Below are 20,520 nucleotides of genomic sequence, written 5' to 3'. Positions count from 1 at the left end.
TGTGGAGGGATGTGGCCTCCCTCGTCGTTTCGCGCATCTGCGCAGTTGATATTATTGTGACTGTCGGGCCGTGGCCCCGGATGTTGTGGCTGCAGGGGGGAGATGGCGGAGGCAGAGGGGGTGGCCGAGGCCCCAGGCCCAGCCTCCGGTCAGACTTTCAAGGGTCGCCGCCCTATGTCAGGCTCCTGGGAGCGGGACCAGCAGGTTGAGGCGGCGCACCGGGCCCTGGTGGAGGTGCTGGGGCCTTACGAGCCTCTGCTGAGCCGAGTGCAGGCAGCCCTGGTGTGGGAGCGGCCAGCCAGGAGCGCCCTGTGGTGCCTGGGGCTGAACGCGGCTTTCTGGTGAGAGAACTGGATCCTCGGAAACCCTCCGAGGCGCGAATTCGTCAGGTTTCTCTAAGGCTCTCTCTCTCGCCTCCTTTGTTTTCTTCGCTGCACTGGCTCCTACCTATACCTGCCTAATTTTGTCTCACCTCCTTCCACTCTATCCCCCCTGAGGCTTTGGCACCGCAGTTCTTAGGGCCTTCCAGTTGTTTCCCCTGCTTTACGTGCACCCTCGCCCCGCACATCTAGCAGGAGCTTCTAGTAACATCTTGAGCCGCTCGCAGTGAGCGAAGGCGCCTCATTTTAGCCAAGAGAAGCTGTGTCCCGTTAAGGCCATCACCTCCCTTCTCTTGTCTGCTCAACAGTCTCGAGATCTTAGTACTTATTGTTGGGGTAGGTGAGTAAGGCGTGAGATCTTGAAAAGGGATCCATAGGTGTAATAAGGAAACAGGCTTAAACGACCTGAATTAGCATGTTAGATAGACATCCTTTTGCCCACTCAGGAAGTTTGCAAAGTCTGAGAGTCCGTGAGAGCCTCCATAACTGCAACTTGAAAGAAAATCACAAGCTTTTGAAGACAGTTATGAAATAGTAATTGTGGGATTTCACTCATTTCAAAGCCACTTAAGACGACTTCTCCGTGTTTCAAGGAATTAGAGGAGCATCCTTCGCCACGGTTTATATGCAAGGAAATTGAGGGTGTCTAATAGTGTTTGTTTTTCTGAGCTGGGATAGTAGGGCTAAAAATATGCTTAAAGAATCTGTCTGTGTCATGCTGTGTGAAAATGGAACTGCTGCTTCCCTGAGTTGTCATCTCCTGAAGTGAACTTAGGTCTTCATAGGATCTGCCAAGCAGAGTTTGAATTTATTCGTAACTAGGGAAGTATTACTGATCAGATTCCAAGGGAACTCAAGTGTAGGGGGGGTTTCTACAGCTGAATGAAAAATAAAGCAGTTCTGGATAAGCCTGAAACAAAACAAAGTGTGTGTTTCCAAAACATAATTGTTTTTGCTAGAAATATCTTTCCTCTTGAAATTCTTGGTTTTAAAACCAAAATATTTGTTATCCTTTGAAAGAACGTTTTTAGTGAGCTGGAGCAAACAAATAATTCCAAGTTCATTGACAGGAAGACACACTACGGAGGTATATATTACAGTAATCGTCTCCCGGTTTGAAGGAGACTTGGGTTAGAGGTGTCACAGCAATCTCTTGATATTTGTTGCTTCTAGAGTCTTGAGCAAACTTGATAAACTTTTCCTTCAGGATTCTTCATTTATTTTTGGTAGTGCTTCTTCCTTGATCCCCAGGTACCTTCTCTCCCCCAGGCTCTCTGTTAGGAAACTTTTAACTGTAGCACCTCATTCTGGAGCGTTTCCCCAAATGACCTTATCTTCTTTTCCTCTCACCTCCACATCCCAGACCGTAGCCCCAGACCATTAAGTCAAAACTTCTTTGCCTACAATGGGATTGTATTATTAGGAAAGAGCTGATCATGAATCAGTTTGTATTAAAGTGTGACTGATGTATAAAAACATTGGCAGCATTTAAATGAATTCTGATAAAGCAAGGGTTTATTAATGCACATAGATCAGTAGCATATATGTTGTTATTTTTGAGGAGAGGACCTTCCACATGATCCTTGCCTGAGAGATTTTCTGGGTAGAATGTGGGGTGGAAGTCTGCTCATACATGTGTTTAAATGTTACAGTTACCTTTAATTTGCTGGTTCCCAATAGCATTTACTTAAGTTTACTAATATGCAATGTTTAGAATGTCAGATCCCTTTCTCCTTTCTCCTGGGTCTCTTAATGCATTGACACCCATTAGTCTTTATCTCTGGCATTTCCTGGTAGCTTGCCTGCTGTGTATCCAGTAGGCATTTACTGTTGTTACATTCCCATCAGGCTCTAAGTAGGTGGGGGAGAGATGTAACAAGATGAGGGTGTGACTCTTGAGAGTGAAAGAACTGGGTGTACCATTTATTGAGAGGACTCATACCTGTGAAGGTTACAAAATGACTGACTGATGGTGGTAAGGATCCAGAAGTGAGGGTTGTTTAACATTGGAGTTCATAGGGTGGTTTGTTTTAGGAAATGAGCTTCTGTGGAAGGTGATTTGAGGTTCAAAATAAAAGTCAGACTACATTCCAGTAGCATCAAATTGAATATGGGTGTAGATATTTTGCTTAGGAATGTCAAAGAGTAATTGCTTTGTTCTCATTTCATTTAAAAAGGTATTTAGGAAATGCAGGTGGGTCTTCGGTGCAGGTCAGAGAGAAATCAAATCTGAAGCATTTTATTTTTCTTTACTTGTTTTGAATAATGATACATCATTAACTGAGGTGTTTTATACATTTCGAGGTATTAGAAGACTGAATAGGAGTACAAACAAATCATCAGAATTCAGGTAGGTAGCTCTTAACTTTCAATGTTCTATCTTCTCAGTTGAGGTTTTCCTGTACCCGTGAATGTGCCCTTTTACATTTTAATAAAGAACATAAAAGATAGGGATAGATGAGATGCCTCGCTCCTATAGTATTTCAAGGCTTTCCTTCTTATTTTCCAGTTCCAGAAAAATTACAGTGATTGTGATCTTTAGCCTGTATTGCTCCTTGTCACTTATATGTTATTTTCTCTAGTATAACAACAGAAATATCAGGCCTTCCTTATCAATATCAGGCCTGTATTTTCGTTAGCCTCAACAGCACCTGTAAATGAGTAATTTGGGGGAAGAATATCTTGAGTCAGCAAGAATCTATCCTGACAGGATAAGAAAAAAACAGGTTCTAATAACTTTTTGGTTGGACTCATTCCTAGGAGATAAGGGAAGGATAAAGGAGCCCTGGAAAGGAGTGTAAACTCTAAGCCCTTGTACTGCCTCCTATGAAAAGCACATGGTTCACAGGGGTAGGGGACTGGGAGCAGGGGGCAGATGACTGCTGAGCTCCTTTCCAGTCTCACATTCTGTGATTCTAGGAGGTTAGGAATATTGATTTAGAGCAGTCCACAAACTTTTTTTTCTCTTTGATAAGATCTCTGTTGGGATCTGTTTTTAGAGTCACTAAGTCTGAGTTAACCATACTATATTTTAGTGGGTATTAGGAAATCTCTTGTTTTCGCAATGGGAAAAAGGTGATTCCCTCCCTGCCCTCCCCCCCAGGAAAAATACCCCCAAGTGAAAAAATGACCCAAGAAGTGATTATACAGTAACGCTGATTTAAAAGGTTAGAATTTGAGGGGGGAAAAATAGTAGTGAGAGATAGGAAATGGAAAGGAGGGCCTATTAAGTAGAGGCATTTATTCTGTGAAAAAAAAATCTGTATATCAAATTTCAGATGGAATCTATTGAGCAGATGTTTCTGATGATGGTCTTTGGAGGGTTCTTCTTGCATTTGGTAGCAGGAAGGACTCCCAGAGATGCCTTGTTGTTGCTCAGTCGCTAAGTCGTGTCCAACTGTTTGGTACCCCATGAACTGTAGCATGCCAGGCTTCCCAGTCCTTCACTGTCTCCCTGAGCAGGGAGGATTCCCAGAGCTGCCTTGGCTTCTTTTTTTATTTCTTTTTTTTTTGCCAAAAGTTTTTATCTGTTCTGATTTTAAGGTTGGGTGCTTTGTGTCCATTAACATAAGGTGGGTCGTTTGCAGCTAGCTGGTTTCATTTCTGGTTTTGTACAGGCAGCAACCAGCACTACACGATACAGGTTACGTTAATTTTTTGTCTTTCTAATTTACCAGTGACTGGCTCATTAACCAGACAGCCGCAAGTGCTGTACAATAATGGGCTTTCTGTCCCTATAGGATGGGCTGCTTTGTTCTGAAGTGCCACTGAGAGAAGCTTATTCTATAATAACAAAGAAACCCAGAAATAGTATCTTCTTTGATTGAAATAGACATGTGATCTTTCTTTTGTTTATGATTATAGCAGACTCTAATTTACCGATACCAATGATGAGGATCCATGGTTTTGTTGACCTCAAAAAATTGTTTCTTTTTGGAATTTCTCATGATTTTTCTGGACACCAGATTGTTTTTCTAATAAGTATTTTATTTAGACTGATAGTTAATTGAATTTTAGCCTCTAATAAAGGGGGTGGATAATTTATAAAAGGACAAAAAAACCCAAACAATAATAAATCAATGGATATATACATTTATACTCATTAATAATAAAAAATCTAATATAAGTGGCAGTGAATTACTAATTTCTGCTTATTAGGTTTTTAAAAATGATAGTATTTAATTCTGGGCAAAATATGGAAAATCTGATGTATGGTTGATAGGAATATGAATTTGACAGCCTTTCTGGAAACTAGGCAACAGTATTAAGACACTTAAAAAGTTACTACCTTTTCAAGGGCTTGGGAGAAATTGGGAGTGATTGCTAACCGGCATGGGGTTTTTTTGGGGGTGATTAAAATGTTCTAAATCAGATAATTATGATAGTTGCAACTCTGAGATACCAAAAAACACTGAATTTGACTGTTTACAAGGTATATTTTATGGTATGCAAACTGTATCTCTGTAATGCTGTTAAAATAGTTAATGGTTTTTGATCTAGTGCTGCTGCTGCTGCTGCTGCTGCTGCTAAGTCGCTTCAGTCGTGTCCGACTCTGTGTGACCCCATAGACGGCAGCCCACCAGGCTCCTCCGTCCATGGGATTTTCCAGGCAAGAGTACTGGAGTGGGGTGCCATTGCCTTCTCCTTTGACCTAGTACTTCCAATTAAAGTAATCATAAGTAAGGTCAGATTTATGCTCAGTGATACAGAGTTTTATTACATCAAACATTGGAAGCATCTCAGTTCAATTAGGGAAAGGTTTAAAAACTAATTGTATCTGTGTATGATGTAATTAATCATCCTCAAGTTGTGAGTGCTTTTCTGGTGATAAAGAAAAACATATCTATGGATTTTTAAGTGAAGGAGAACGTTTTTAAACCAGGTACCCTGTATCCTTCCATGGAGTATTTTTTTTTTTTTCCCATGGAGTATTTTATATGTGAATATTTTTTTAACTGAAGGGAATAATCTCTCTTGATATTTTGGGATATGTGTGTGGATAATGAGTTATTTATTTTTTAAGCTTTTTACTTTGGAAAATTGGAGAACATATATATAAGAGGCAGAATAATATTATGTATCACCATGTATCTAGCTTTAAAAATGTTCAGTTCTTGGCCAATTTTGTGTCTTCTATACCCCAGTTCTTTTCCACCTCCTCCTTGTTTTGAGGCAAGAAACCAGTTTGTCCTGTAAAGTGTCCTACAGATTGTATTTTGCTGATTGCATCCCTGTGGCTTAACACGTTCCTCTGTGCTCTTCTGTGTGTTTCCTGTAAATTGGTAGCTGAATCTAGAGGCTTGACCAGATTTAGGGTAAAAAAATTTTTTTTGTCAGACTGGTAATAGTGTATTAATTTTATTTTTATTTTCTTCCTTAATTATGAAGTATATTTTCTGAAATTTCTTCTACAAACATGCTTGCCATTAGAAATAAAATAAATAAATAAATATCATTAAGGAAAAGTCTGTTGTGAACCTTCTACAATTGGTAGGAGTAATGGGCTGTGGGCAATAATCAAATTAAATAATTCACATGTGAATATCCAGAGTTGACTGCAGTTGTAGTTGTTTTTGCTAAGTTGGAAAGTTCTCATGATGATTATAGTTGCTGAAAAATGTTTTGCATGTTGTCTTATCCAGCTTTTACACTGTTATATCTGTATGTGAATTTTTTGGCTTGCAGAAATAGACATTGGAAGACGAAACTAATCCAGAGGAATCCTCCCTTATTTGTCTTCATTCCTTACTTACACCAATCTCACAAGTACTTTATCTTCAATTATGTCTTGTCCTTGTACATAGTTGCAGAGTTGGTTATTTTTTTTAACAGGTAGGCCTCCAGTGCAGTTCAGTTCAGTCGCTCAGTCGTGTCTGACTCTTTGCAATCCCATGGACTTCAGCACGCCAGGCTTCCCTGCCTATCACCAACTCCCAGAGCCTACTCAAACTCATGTCCATCGAGTTAGTGATGCCATCCAACCATCTCATCCTCTGTCACAACCAAGTTACCTCCATAAAATAAAAGTATAATGTGACTTCACTATATTCCAAACACACCAATCTGAGACTGATATTTCCTTTTAAGAATTTAGTATTGAGGCTGAAGGAAAGGTGTACACACTTATCCATATTCTTTTATATTTGATAGACCCCTAAAGGAATTAATAACATTTGATATTGTCTTCCCTGATAGTTCAGTTGGTAAAGAATCTGCCTGCAATGCAGGAGACCCCGGTTTGATTCCTGGGTTGAGAAGATCTGCTGGAGAAGGGATAGGCTTCCCACTCCAGTATTTCTTGGGCTTCCCTGGTGGCTCAGCTGGTAAAGAATCCGCCTGCAGTGCGGGAGACCTGGGTTTGATCCCTGGGTTGGGAAGATCCCCTAGAGAAGGGAAAGGCTACCCACTCTAGTATTCTGGCCTGGAGAATTCCATGGACTATATAGTCCATGGGATTGCAAAGAGTCGGACATGACTGAGTGACTTAAAATTTTGGGGCTTCCCTTGTGGCTCAGCTGGTAAAGAATCCACCTGCAATGTGGGAGATCTGGGTTCCATTCCTGGGTTGGGAAGATCCCCTGGAGAAGGGAAAGGCTACCCACTCTAGTATTCTGGCCTGGAGAATTCCATGGACTATACAGTCCTTGGGGTCTCAAAGAGTTGGATGCACTGAGCGACTTTCAGTTTCACTTTCAGGTACCTTGGAGGGGGCTTCCCAGGTGGCGCTAGTGGTAAGCTTATCTGCTAGTGCAGAAGATGTAAGAGATGCTGGTTCAATTCCTGGGTGGGGAAGATCCCTTGGAGGAGGAAATGGCAACCCACTCCAGTACTCTTGCCTGGAGAATCCCATGGACAGAGGAGCCTGGCAGGGTCCATAGGGTCCCATAGAGTCAGACACAAGTGACTTAGCATGTATGCATGCAGGTACCTTGAAGAGATCAACTCTAGTGGTTTGAGGTGAACTTCCCATTAATTAATATTTTATCTATATGGAAGAAACTATTTTTCCAAGAATTGTTATTTTACCTAGGGCTTCCCTCACAGCTCAGTTAGTAAAGAGTCCACCTGCAATGCAGGAGACCCTGGTTGGATTCCTGGGTTAGGAAGATCTGCTGGAGACGGGATTTCCACTCCAGTGTTCTTGGGCTTCCCTCGTGACTCAACTGGTAAAGAATCCACCTGCAATGTGGAAGACCTGGGTTCAGTCCCTGGGTTGGGAAGATCCCCTGGAGAAGGGAAAAGCTACCCACTCCAGTATTCTGGCCTGGAGAATTCCATGGACTGTATAGTCTGAGGGATCACAAAGAGTAAGACATGACTGAGCGACTCTCACTTCACAGAAAAGCTCTTCTTCCTCTTAAGTTTCTGCGTTGGCTTGTTCAAGGAAAGGTTATCCTGTGTCTGGCTCTAAAATTGCATTACTGACCAGGATTAATCTGGTTCAAGAAGATGCTTGCAGTTTTAGCCTTCATGATCCAGCAAATAGACCATTTGTAAAACTCTTTGCTGATTCTCCTTTATGTGCAGGATAAAATTCAGTACCCTTTGTCATAAAAGGTCCCTCATGGTCTGACTTCTTCCTCTCTCCCCATACTCATCCTCTCCCTCTGTTGTTTATATTTAAGTTCTGTCAGACTACTTGTAGTTCCCTAAATATGTCATGCCAGCTGGCTGTTCTCCCTCTCTGAATATCTTCTCCTTTCTCACACTCTTTTCCTGTGTTGTCTTACCTTTGCAAATCCCAGCTTAGATGTCCTCATCGTTATTGTTGTCTTATCATGCTGTGTTACAAACACATACTGACACAAATCCACTTGAGAATAAGGTCCATGTGTTACTCTTTTTTGTAACTGGCCTACTTACCATAAGGCCTCAGCATATAGTAGGCAATTAATAAATGTTTGAATTGAGTTGAAGCATAGGTGGGGGCTCTAACAGACTATAGTTCAGCTCTTTGAGAAACTGTATTTTTATTGCGGTCATCTTTGAAAAACTGACCTTTCTTAGAAAAGTTTAGTATCCTTTCCCTACCCCAGTTTGTATTTGTGTTAGCAGTTGTGATCTGGAAAGTGGAAGTTGCAGATAGTCTGGATTGCCTCCCTAGGGAGCCCTCGCAGGTACTTCAGAGAACACTGAGTCGTGCCACATCCTGCTGCTGGGACATGGAAGCAGCAGCACGGGGGAGCAAGATGCTCTCAGCCCTTATCCTTGGCCTTGTTGAACTTCCTTGTTTGTTGAGGTGATGAACTGGCTTTGGAGAGAAGATTAATGGCCTTGGGGCAGCTCTTGAGGCTTACTCCTGTTAAACTACTTTCATTCTTTAATTTCGTGTATAATTACAGTATCCTTGAAGTGATGGGGTGGAAATATTGGAATAGGGTTGCCATTAGTGACTAGGTTTCTTTAAGTTCTTGGTTTCTTCCATCCCTCATTTTTTGTATTGTTTAAAATACATAACATGGATTCATGTTTATTGAAAACAGTGCAAAACATCTAGAGACCAAAATTAAAGTTCCTCTGACAGTCCCTGCATGCATATGTATGTATGTATATCTATGTATTCATAGATACAGCTTTTTCTAAAAAAAAAAAAAAAGGATTATACTCTTAGTATGGTATTCTGTGAATATGTCAGGTCATTAGGTCACGTGTTGTATTGAGAAGATGAGATCGTTTATAACCATGAATGATCTCTTGGTTATCCTTATTCTCGTTTGATCAGTTGCTGTGATGATAGCTAATAACACTGCTCCTTTGTAAAATTAAATAGGACATATATTGGGCATATATAGGTGCCTTGTTTGTATTTTCTTGTCTTTTTAGCAAGATCAACCATGGTATTTTTAAAGATAATTTTATTTGTTTATATTTGCCTCTGCTGGGTCTTTGTTGCTGTGCAGGCTTTTCTCAAGTTTCGGTGAGCAGGGGCTGCTCTCTCTAGTTGAGGTGCTCGGGCTTCTCATTACAGTGGCTTTTTCTTGTTGAGGAGCATGGGCTTTAGGCATATGGGCTCAGTAGCTGCAGCTCCCGTGCCCCAGAGCGCAGGCTCAATAGTTGTGGCGCACAGGCTTGGTTGCTCCACAGCATGCGGGATCTTCCTGGATCAGAGATTGCCTCTAGGTCTTCTGCATTGGCAGGCAGAGTCTTTACCACTGAGCACCAAGGAAGCCAACTATAATACTTTTATAAGTGACTTAAGTATGTTGTTTCTTATACCTCCAAACAATCCTGCATGATTTGTTATTGTTAATATCACATATAGATGAGGAAACTGAGGCTTAAGGAGGTTTAAGCTAATTTACTCAGAGTCATACAACTAAGAGTGCCTGTTCAGAGAAAGACTCAAGTCAATCTAGCTTTAAAACCCATACCTCACTGCCCTGCTGAACTGCTTCTCTGGTGATGCATTTGGCCTCCCTTAATTCCTTGGTGGCTCAGTGTTAAAGAATCTGCCTGTCAGTGCAGGAGACGCGGGTTCGATTCCTGGGTTGGGAAGATCCCTGGAGAAGGAAATGGCAACCCACTCCAGTTCTTGACTGGGAAATCCCATGGACAGAGTAGCCTGGTGGGTTACAGTCCATGGATTTGCAAAGAGTCGGACACAACGTAGCAACTAAACAGCAACAACAAAGATCTTAGAACAGTTGTCTCTCAAACCATCTTCAGTGAAGGACTAGTGTTGTCTTTTTCCCCGGTCTACATCTGATCAATATTTTTGTAAAATACAATATAAATAAGTTCCTAGATAAGTTAAAAAGGCACACAAAATACAAACCCAAATATATCCTTATGTTCAAAATTACTTGGTCAAATTGCTATAAAAATTACTAAATTCTTGCTTTCAGTTTCTGTACTTACTTCCTGACAGTCTAGTAAAATCACTGGACTACAGACACTCTGCAGGGCACTGCCCTGGAGGCTTTTGAGTTGGATCATAGAAAGATTCATAAGAACCAGTCTTTTTTTTTGAAAAAAAATTTTATTGTGAAAGATTTTAAATATATACAGAAGTAGAGAGGAGAGCATAAGGAATTTCATGTACTCATCACCCAGCTTCAGCAGTGAAGAACTCACAGTCAGTCTTGTTTCCTCTTCTTTCACATCCTTTGCCCCTTGGCAGGCTATTGTTTTGACACAAATCCCAAATACGTCATTTCATTCATAAATATCTTAGTATGTATCTCTAAAAGATAGGGACTCTTTAAAAACAGAACTTCCATAATATCATCATATCCCCCCAAATTAACAGTAATTCCTTAATATTTTCAGACCTACTGTCAGTGTTCTGATTTCCCCAATTTTTTTGTAAACATCTTTTTATGCACCCATATTTATTCCTTCAAATAATAATTAGCTTTTCCTTCATTCTGTTAATTCGATACATTACAGTTGTTGATTTTTGTATCTTGAACCACCCTTGCATTCCTGGGATAAGTCCCTGGAATTAGTCATGGTGTATAATCCTTTTAATATGCTGCTGAATTCATGTTGATAATATTTTATTGAGGATTTTTGCCTCAATATTCATAACGTGTATTGGACTGTAGTTTTCTTGTAGTGTTTTGTCTGGCTTTGGTATCAGTAATGTTCTCCTCATTAAATGAGTCAGGTTTTCTGGGAAGTTTGAGAAGGGTTGATGTCAGTTCTGAAGAAGTGGTTTTTAGATGGAGCTTCAGTGCTCACTTTTTGTGTGTCCTTGACCAAGTTGGTTCACTTTTTTGAGCCTTTGTTCCTTTATCTGAAAAAGGATGTCTGATTGAGTTAGCTGTTCTTTAATGCACCTCTGTCAGTTTATTGCCCTGAACCAGGGTCTAATTTTATAGAAAGACGTTTGCTTTCATCATAACAACTTGTTCAGTTCGAGAATGAATTTTGGGGATTCCCTGGCCATCCAGTGGTTAGGACTCTGAGCTTTCACTGCTGAGGGCCCAGGTTCGGTCACTGGTTGGGGAACTCAGATCCCATAAGCCATGCAGTGTGGCCGAGAAACCCCAAAACAGACAACAAAAAAGATGAATTTCTTCTTGAAATTAATAGAATCACAGACTTGAAAGTTGAAAGGGGCTCTAAGTTTATTTGATTTAGTCATTTGGCTTTGCAGAAGCAAATTCTTATGTCTACACCATAGGTAAAATAGCTAAAGTCCGTTGAGTTTAAGTGGTTTTTCCCAAGGTGTATAGCTAGCACTTAAGTCTGTTTACCACAGAACCAGTAGTGCACATAGGGTCTTTTATAAAATTAGCTTAAGTGGATAACGATCTTCTCTTTCTCCTTCCCTTTAGGTTCTTTGCCCTGACATCCCTTCGTCTTGTGTTTTTACTTGCATTCAGCTCGATGATTGTTGTGTGTATCGATCAATGGAAGAACAAAATCTGGCCTGAAATAAAAGGTGAGTTTGGTAGGGTTTAGAACATTCTGAACCGGAAATTGTCTATCGTTTTTACCTGTAGTTTTAGGAGTTTCTGGAGGAGTATGTGAAGCTGGGAATAGCTTTTGAAGTCTGAATTATTTGCTTTAGGAGACCCTTGAAGGGCTAGCGCCCCACCCACAGTGCCTTAGAGCTGAGTTCTGTCCTTCCCATTGTTGTTAAGCTCAGGAAATCTGTATCCACCACCTGAGATATCCTTTCCTTCATAATTGGTGTGAGGAATAAATGGTCATCAAGTTGTTAAATAATTTTCCTCACTGGATACTGCATCAATACCAAGGCAGTATCAATTTGCCTCTCAGGAATTTCTTTTAAATTGTTTAAAAAGACTGATAAATAGGAGGTTAGGGGAGTAAGGAATAACAGCAGCTTTGGGATTTCAGAGCGAGGAGAGGAGTAAGAGTGGCATTACAGTTAGCAGAGGTAGGCAGCGGCAGGCTGGGCAGTTGGTTTGGGTGGAGACTGAGAGTGAGGAAAATTGATGTAGGTTGGACATGTTATTTTTGAAGTGCTGGCAGAATATTCAAACCAGAGTGTACAGTTTTTAAATACATTCCCATCCTATTTTGCAGAGACTTCAAGGAATCATGTAGTTCACCCACCTGTCCTATGGCTAGTGAATGTCAGAAGACTTTTCATCATTGATTGTAGTTAATAGGTCTCTTTTGAATAGCGGATTTCCAGAGTTAAAGTAGTCATAACATGCCCTCATGACCTGGCACACATTGATGCATATGAGCAACCCAGACACACTTGAGGGGTGGGTGGGATGAACTTCTTTGTGTGCACCTTGGCTCTCAGCTGTAGTAATTAGAAGGGGCCCTAATGCTCCATTTGAATTCCCACCCCATCCTACCAGAGAAATGAGCAGGCATTAGCTATCATTCCCTTGTCTGTAGCTCCCTAACTGGCAGTATAACATGGTGTCTCCTTTTTATTGGCTATTACTGTTTTCCTTTCCCCCAAACCTATTAAAACTTGAGCTATCAGACCAACAGCCTAACATTTTCATGTTTTGTTTTCCCTACCAACTAATGCTGGTGTTTGTTTTAATATTGTAGTGCCAAGACCCGGCGTGTTAGACAATGAGAGGTATGGAATGCTAATTAAATCCCTTTTTGTTGCTCTGATTGATTCTCTTGTTGTAATATTCTGGTTACAGGTTGTTAACTCCATGTTCTGGATACAAATTAGAAGCTGAGAACCTATCTGTTGCAAATAATCATTTTAACAAATCCTAAAGTTCAGGCAGCAGTAGGTTGAGATGCTGAGCGTCCTGTGATACTTGTAAGAGACATTTCTGAGAAAGCAACATTAGCGTGCTGACGTACCAAGGAATTATTCAGCCCGTGTGAAAACTTAGAGGCAACTTACCTCATTTGTCTCCTGGCTTTTATAAAAACCAGGTCATTTAGTGTTTCTGTTACCTTTGGCTGTTTAAAGTTCCTGGTCAGAAAACACATTCGTTTCTGGCATCAGCAAGCCAAAGATTCCTCTTGTGGCTTACAGCTCCTGCTTTCATTTTTCAGTTCATTCATGTCATATGTTGGATTGTCTTTGCTGGGTTTATTTTGGTTTTGTTTTGTTTTCTCTCTAAGGGGCACATCCATCGCCTCCACCCCACCCGCCACAGTGCTGTCAGACTGTGCTTTACGTTTTCTCCTGGATTGCAATCTCAGTGAATTGCAATAGTCTGAGCACAGGAAAGATGCTTTTAAGCACAAAGGGCCTAGGAGCTGGTGGCAGGTTTACACACGTGGATTGGGCTGCTGGCTCATAGGGTGGAGTTGTCAGAACAAGTTTGCCCTCCTAGTCCTTAAATTCAAGTTTCAACCTGGAGAGCCAAGAAGAAAGTCGTGCTTCACCTCTAGAGCACCTCGGGCTAGCCACTCCCCAGCCCCTATTTAAACCCGGAACCATCAGCTGCCTTCAAAGTGAGATGGGGGGGGGACCCTCAGCACCCTCCTTTCACAGCTCCCCCTTCTCTTTCCCATAGCTGGGGTTTTGTGCACCCTCGGTTACTCAGCGTGCCCGAGCTCTGCCACCACGTAGCTGAAGTCTGGGTTAGTGGGACCATTTTCATAAGGAATCTTTTGCTTTTCAAAAAGCAAAACCCAGGCAAGGTAAGACTCTTCCCTTTTTCACTCTCATTTCTGGCTTCTCAGTTCAGTTCATGCTAAACTGAAACAGCCCTTTTACTACCTATCCTCATTCAAGAAAGAAAAGACCATGGTGCTGGTAGAGACAAGGGAAGTCATAGGAAGGGGCTTCTGACCAGCCACTAGGACTAAGGCAAGAACTCGATGACTCCTTCAGGTGCTTGCCACTTAGATTAGGCCATCTTCCTGCCCCAAGATGGGAAAGAAAGCTTGCTTGTGTGCATTCTGTGTCATATTAAACATGTGGTAAGTGGTTGAGTTTTTCATTTTATTTTACTTTGCCTTAAAAAAGCCCACCACCAGCACTTGTTTTCAGAGAGAATTTTTGGCTCAGTCCTATTCAAACCATTTCCCAGCATGAAAGGTGCAGCCCTGTGGGGTTAGCCATGTGAGAAGAGTTTGAATAGAAGTGGACATGCTCCCTTTCCTCCCCAGCAGAATCACCATCAGCAGCAGTGGCTAGGTACATGTCATTCTGACATGTCCATGCTTTATTCAGAGGTCATAAAAAATCATTTCAGTCACATTCCATCTTACCTGCCCCCCATCCCCACCCCATCCCCTGCCATATAGCAGAAACTTAATATTGTTTCCTGACACCCCTAGTTCTGCTTGCTGAGCTGTGGGATACTGACCTTTTTGGCTGTCTTGGGCCGCTACATCCCTGGGCTCCTGCTCTCCTACTTAATTCGTAAGTACGATATATACCTCCCCCACAAGCTTAACCTACTCATAGCTTCTCTAGCCATAGCTAACTTTGTCTAGAGAGAGGACTTTTATATTTTGGTTCTCCAGGAAATGACCTTTTTTATTTTCATGTCCTGTTTAGAGTCATGAAAATACCTTTCTTCTTACCTGTCAAGCTCCCACATATAAAGTCCTTTTCTTACTGAATTTTAGAAACTGACAAGGGTCCACTAACCAGCTATAAAGAAAGGACTGTCTGTTCCTATTTCAGGAGGGAATTTTTAGAGTCAGTGTATTGTGTAACAGTAGGACATAACTCTTAGGATTCTGTTCTAGATTCTGTTTACTCTGTAGGTTACTAGGTTCTGTTTACCTGGAGCACTTCCCCCCACCCCACCCCTCCAGAGCAGTTTTGTAAATTTAGTTACTTCATATTGGCATGAACTCTGTCTACTTGAGGCTGGAAGAACTGAGCAATAATGACCCTGGTGATTATATAGCAGAAGCTCGAATGATGTGTTGTGTAGCTGCCGAGGCATTGTTACCATCTGGTCGTGTTTATGACTCAGCGACACCCATATGCAGGTGACAGCACTGGTTCTGCCCTTGATGTGTCAGCAGCACAGCCCACCGTGCACAGCCCTGTCAGGGCTACAGAAGTCTCTGACCCCAAAAATCTTCACCTCGTGAAGATGACCTGCAGAATTAAGCAGGACTGTCCCACACTAAGTGTCCCAGCCCTAAGGACACATGGCAGAGGGACAGTGAGGACTGTGTATGCAGCCCTTTCTCCATCTCACCACTCTTTCTCACTCCTCTCAGTTGTCACTGTCATGATGTGGCCCCTCGCTGTGTACCACCGACTGTGGGACCGAGTGTATGTACGGCTGAAGCCCGCACTGCAGCGGCTGGACTTCAGCGTTCGTGGCTACATGATGTCCAAGCAGAGAGAGAGACAATGTAAGTGTCCAGGGGAACCTTCCGTCCATTTGGGCAGTTTGGGGAGAAGGAGAAGCCCAGAGGTTTGGCGTCATAGGTCCTTGAACGTGGAGAAGTGGGATGTGGTTGGTGCGTAGCGGGGTGGTAGGTAAAAGTGATGATCTACTCTAGGGAACTCTGCAGGCTTACCAATTTTTCCCTTTGGAATTCTAGACACTCCCATTTTAGACAAATATGAGACAAGTTCTCCCAAGTCATATAAAAGACAGTGAAGATATTCCCAGTGTTAGCTGCTTTTTATGAAGCACGTCCCATGTGCCCAAGCACTGAGCTGGCTGCTCTGCATACGTTGTCTGTACAACACCCTTAAAAAGAGGGTGATATTTTCCTTTTCTGGTTGAGGAAACTGAAGCTCACGGTTAGTAAATGGCAGAGTAGGTCTTTTAAACTCCTCAGGTGGGCCTCTGTTCACTCCTGAAAGCTGCCTTCCCAAAGTGATTGAAAACTGGCTTCTGAAGCCGGGTGTATACTAGCCTGAGATCCTCCAACCCACAAACGACAGTCGAGCGAGCTTTTCCCTCTCTTCTGTGGTGTGGTCGGCTTGGGTCTTCATTAAGCCCTGGCCTTCTAAGAGCCCTGCACATGGGTGCCAAGGCCTGGCTCCGCCTGACGCAGCCAGTTGAACAGTACCACTCCTCAAAAGCCTGATTCAGCCCAGGTGGGGTGTCTCCCTTTGCCTTCTCTGTGATAGTATCCACTTTTCACACTGATATCTGATCTGTTCTTAGCTGATCTTGAGGCTTGTTGACAAGACTGGTAGTTGATCTGACCAGAACAGAAAGGGTTTCTTTCCTGTGTTATGTTATTAGCTTACCTTGCTACTTAGGCAGTTCCTTCCTCAGACATCGTTATGTAGGTTTAAGGGGTTCATTCTCTGGTATTCTGACTTTAATGCCTTTGAAATTCGAAGAGGGCGGGAGTTTGCCCTCAAGGGAAGGTGTTCATGGCTTCTGCTCTTCCCACACAGTGCGGCGCAGAGCTCTCCACCCAGAGCGTGCTGCGGACAACCACAGTGACAGCGAGGAGGAGCTTGCTGCCTTCTGTCCTCAGGTATCTGGGGTGTGGGGAGCTGCCTCACTGGCCAGTTTTTTTAGCTCCTTTTTTACCATCTGGTACTCCTGTTTAGACAGTAAACAGGTTTCCAGGGTCACTGTGGGCTCTCCAAGGACCTTCCTGCCCCCAAGAGCAGTGAGGAGAGAAGCTAGTATTATATTGGGACTTTGTATGTAGATCTTTGTTTGAGTTTGGTGACCAGCACACCCTCTTCCATGTCTCCTTTTAACCCCTGCCATCAGGGCAGAACTTCTGCAACTGGCCTGATCTCTCTTTAAACAGCTCAGCTTGCCTTAGGTCAAGCGGTAACCTGTGCATTTCCTCCTGGCCACCTGTGAAAAGTATTCTCTGGGTCAGTTATTTGCATCAGAGTATAAGTGGCTGGTTGACTCTCAAGGCTGCTTTCCTTCCTGGGCTCAAGATTGATGAAAAAGAGTGTTTTCCCTGGGGGAGCAACCTGAAAGGGGTCAGGATTCTGACTGAAGTCGCCATCCATGCCTGGTTACACTGTTAGCCTTAGGGGTAGCCTTTGGGGCCAGCTCACTGGTGAAGCTGTAAGTGGCAGACTGCACCTGTTTTGTAATGGCACCGCTTCTTCATGCTTGTTGGTCTTGTCTTTACCTCAGCTGGATGATTCCACTGTTGCCAGGGAACTGGCCATCACAGACTCCGAGCACTCGGATGCTGAGGTCTCCTGTACAGACAACGGTACATTCAACCTTTCACGGGGCCAAACACCTCTAACAGAAGGCTCTGAAGGTGAGAGGAACCTTGGACCCAAGTTGATACTGGCTCTGACTGTTGCCACTCAGCTTTGCAGGCAGCAGGGACACTACCCCCGCCTCACCTGTTTTCTGAGCTGTGGATTAGGTGGTGGAGCAGCTTTAGGGGCATGGCTCCAGCCAGATGGCACTGCTGCTCCCCTGGAAGTCCTCAGTCGCTTAGTGGCCTCAGGATCAAAGCTCATGGGGGACATGGCAGAGAAAGGGGAAGTTCTTTGGCCAGTAAAGGTAACAGCAGTCTATAAGTGGAGGGGGAAGGCTGACCAGTGCCAGAAATCCAGGGTGGAAACATCTGGTTATTTGGGGCTGACGTGGTGGGGCTGGGGCACAGGAAGGCCAGGCGGTTGCCATGTCTCAGACACTCCTCTGTTCTCCCAGACCTAGATGGTCACAGTGATCCAGAGGAATCCTTCGCCAGAGACCTTCCAGACTTCCCTTCCATTAACGTGGATCCTACGGGCCTGGATGACGAGGACGATACCAGCATTGGGATGCCCAGCTTGATGTACCGGTCCCCGCCGGGGGCTGGGGAGTCTCAGGGCCCCCCTGCCAGCCGGGAAGAGGCTGCACTGCCGGAGCTTTTGCTTGGTGCCCTGCCTGCAGGATCCAACCTCACCAGCAACCTTGCTAGCCTGGTTTCGCAGGGCATGATCCAACTGGCCCTGTCAGGGGCCTCCCAGCCAGGCCCTTCTGGCCTACCTCCCCGGAGAGCCACCAGAGGTGTCCTCAGGGCACCCAGTTCAGACCTGGACACTGATGCTGAGGGGGATGACTTTGAACTTCTGGACCAGTCAGAGCTGAATCAGCTGGACCCTGCCAGTTCCAGGAGCCACTGAGGAGAGACTTCCTTTGGGGGGGGTCACTGTGGTTTAAGTTTTTTTCTCCCCATTCCACTTAAGGTGAAGGGGCAAGGGAAGAACCCAGGTCCAACCCTCTGAATTATATATAGTATGCACGGTGGCCTGGCTGATGCTCAGAGGCCTACTCAGAGGATACTCACTCCCTTGCTATCAGCTAGATGCTGATATCTGAGCTCAAGTCACCGAAGTGAGAGTGTGCTCCCCTGAGGGACACTTCTCTCCATCAGGATGGTGGTACTTTTGGGGAACAAAGTAGTCAGGGGTATTGGTTCCCTTTTGAGGGGATGCTGCTGTGTGCTTCTAGGTCTGGGTGGTCAGAGGCCCTCAGTGAATAGATCCCTTCCCTTCCTTCCTCCGTTTATCATCTCCCTAGAGCTCCGAGTCAGGCAGCTGGAAGAGTTTTACTGTCCTCTTTTGCTAAGCCATGGTTGATTTGCCTTTTTCTAAGCAAACTTGTCCTTTGGTTCTGCAGAGCAGGCCTGTTCCCCTTGCCTCAGCCCATCCTCATTTCTTGAGGCCTAGCCCCTAGTGCTCCAGAATCTTGCTTGTGAAGTTTTAGAATGTGAACATGAGGTGTGGGTGGGCCTCTTCCACATTACTTTGGGCTGTGGGGTCAGTGGGTTGGGAGGGTGAACGCCTCTGTAGCTCCCAGACTCACTCACTGTTTTGGAGCTGCCTGGTTATTTTTGGTGCTGCTAACCCCTGGCTCCATTTACCCATCAGCCTGAGCAACGAGCATAGCAATACCATACCATTCCATACCATTTCCGTGTTCCCGTTCCTTCCCCTGCTCCTCCTTTGGAGAAGCAATAATCCCACACAGGCGATGTCAGAGTAGCACTTTACAGACGGCTCAGTGGCATTCATCCCAGGAGCCACCAGCTCTTCTTGCACCAGCTCTTCTTACCCTCTGTTCAGCTCCTTTAATAATTTTGTTTTCAACTGCCCAGTTTGGCAGGGCCTCTTTTAAGATGAGCCCAGTTAGCGAGAATGTGTCTGTAATCAGCAGAAACCCCTGTATGGGGTATCTATATTCTACTGCCCCTAGTAAAAATCATGTGAGACAAAAACAAAATGATCACTAGTTCTAAACCCATGCCTCCCCAATCAGAGCTCAAGCCAAATTCTCCTAATCATCTATCCCTCCACATAAATTACCCCTTTGCTGATCCTCAGGGACCACTCCCTCCAACACCCCGCACCTGGGTGATGGATGTTGGACAGAGCCAGTTTTCACGTGCTGCAGGTGGGAGTGTGCTAACGTGTTTGCTCTTGGTTGATGGACAAGGTAGAGGCCAGGGAGTAAAAATAGTCAACGGTGAGAGGAGAGAAGAGCTTGGTGTCTGATTCAGTCACTTCCCTTTGTGTGAAGTTGAGAGTAACAGCCTCTCCCTCGCTTTAGGGTTCTCAGACTTTGGACACCTCTCTTCTCAGAGCCCAGATGTCTTACAGGTGAGCTCTGATGTGGAAGAAAACAGGAGGTGTGGGAAAGGAGTGGGATTTTGGCGTTTGCATGAGTGTGTGTAGCTTCAGGCCTTGGGAGTTGGCAGGAGGGAGAAAAGGAAGGAGAGCAAAATCTGGAAGGTGTGTTTTGTACCTGCGGATCCTGCTCTGAATCTCCTTAGTCCTCCACTGTGAATCCGGATGGGGATGAGGGTGGGAGGGGTGCTGGGGAATAAATCTTGTATGAGAACAACCTTTAAGAGACTTAACATTGAATGGTGTCTTAGCCTTGAAAGGTCTTGCTAATCTGAGATGTTATTAGAGGAGGTGACAGCCTCAAAGAAAGCCCAGTGTGTGAAGGACCCACTTGCTCATCCTCGGTTTTTTGTTCTGTGACGGCCAGAAAAATCACCATGGTAGGAAGCTAACCCCCATCTCCAGGAGAGCCCAGACAGCATAACCGGCACTCCTGGCGGGCATCTAACCTGCAGTTCCATCATTTCTAATTCTTAATATTGTCCGCTAAACGTGTGAAGAGGAATACAGGTTTCAAAGGCTAATGAGATTTGAGGTAATAGAGGCCTTTAAAAGTAGCACCATGCCCCACTGGATTCTTTGAGCTGCAGGAACAGCTGTTCTTTGGCCTTCAGCTGACCTCAGAAACTAGAAATAACTTATTTTAAGGCTTTGTCCCACTCGCCACTGTGGGCAGGAATGGAAAGCACCTGT

General features: G+C 43.9%; 1 protein-coding gene across 1 annotated transcript; it reads left to right on the top strand.

Moving 5' to 3' along the window:
- Window positions 1-6: 6 nt before the first annotated feature.
- Window positions 7-19,992, top strand: RETREG3 (reticulophagy regulator family member 3). Its single transcript, XM_005899191.3, has 9 exons — window positions 7-341; window positions 11,663-11,769; window positions 12,870-12,900; window positions 13,805-13,931; window positions 14,574-14,658; window positions 15,477-15,614; window positions 16,621-16,703; window positions 17,333-17,465; window positions 17,867-19,992. Exons 1-9 carry the CDS (start codon window positions 103-105, stop codon window positions 18,322-18,324), a joined length of 1,401 nt encoding a protein of 466 aa, XP_005899253.1. The 5' UTR covers window positions 7-102; the 3' UTR covers window positions 18,325-19,992.
- Window positions 19,993-20,520: the final 528 nt, after the last annotated feature.

The sequence above is a fragment of the Bos mutus genome, chromosome 19, assembly GCF_027580195.1.
Source record: "Bos mutus isolate GX-2022 chromosome 19, NWIPB_WYAK_1.1, whole genome shotgun sequence".
NCBI lineage: Eukaryota > Metazoa > Chordata > Mammalia > Artiodactyla > Bovidae > Bos > Bos mutus.
Note: the sequence above shows the minus strand (reverse complement) of the source record. Positions and strands in the feature narration are given on the sequence as shown.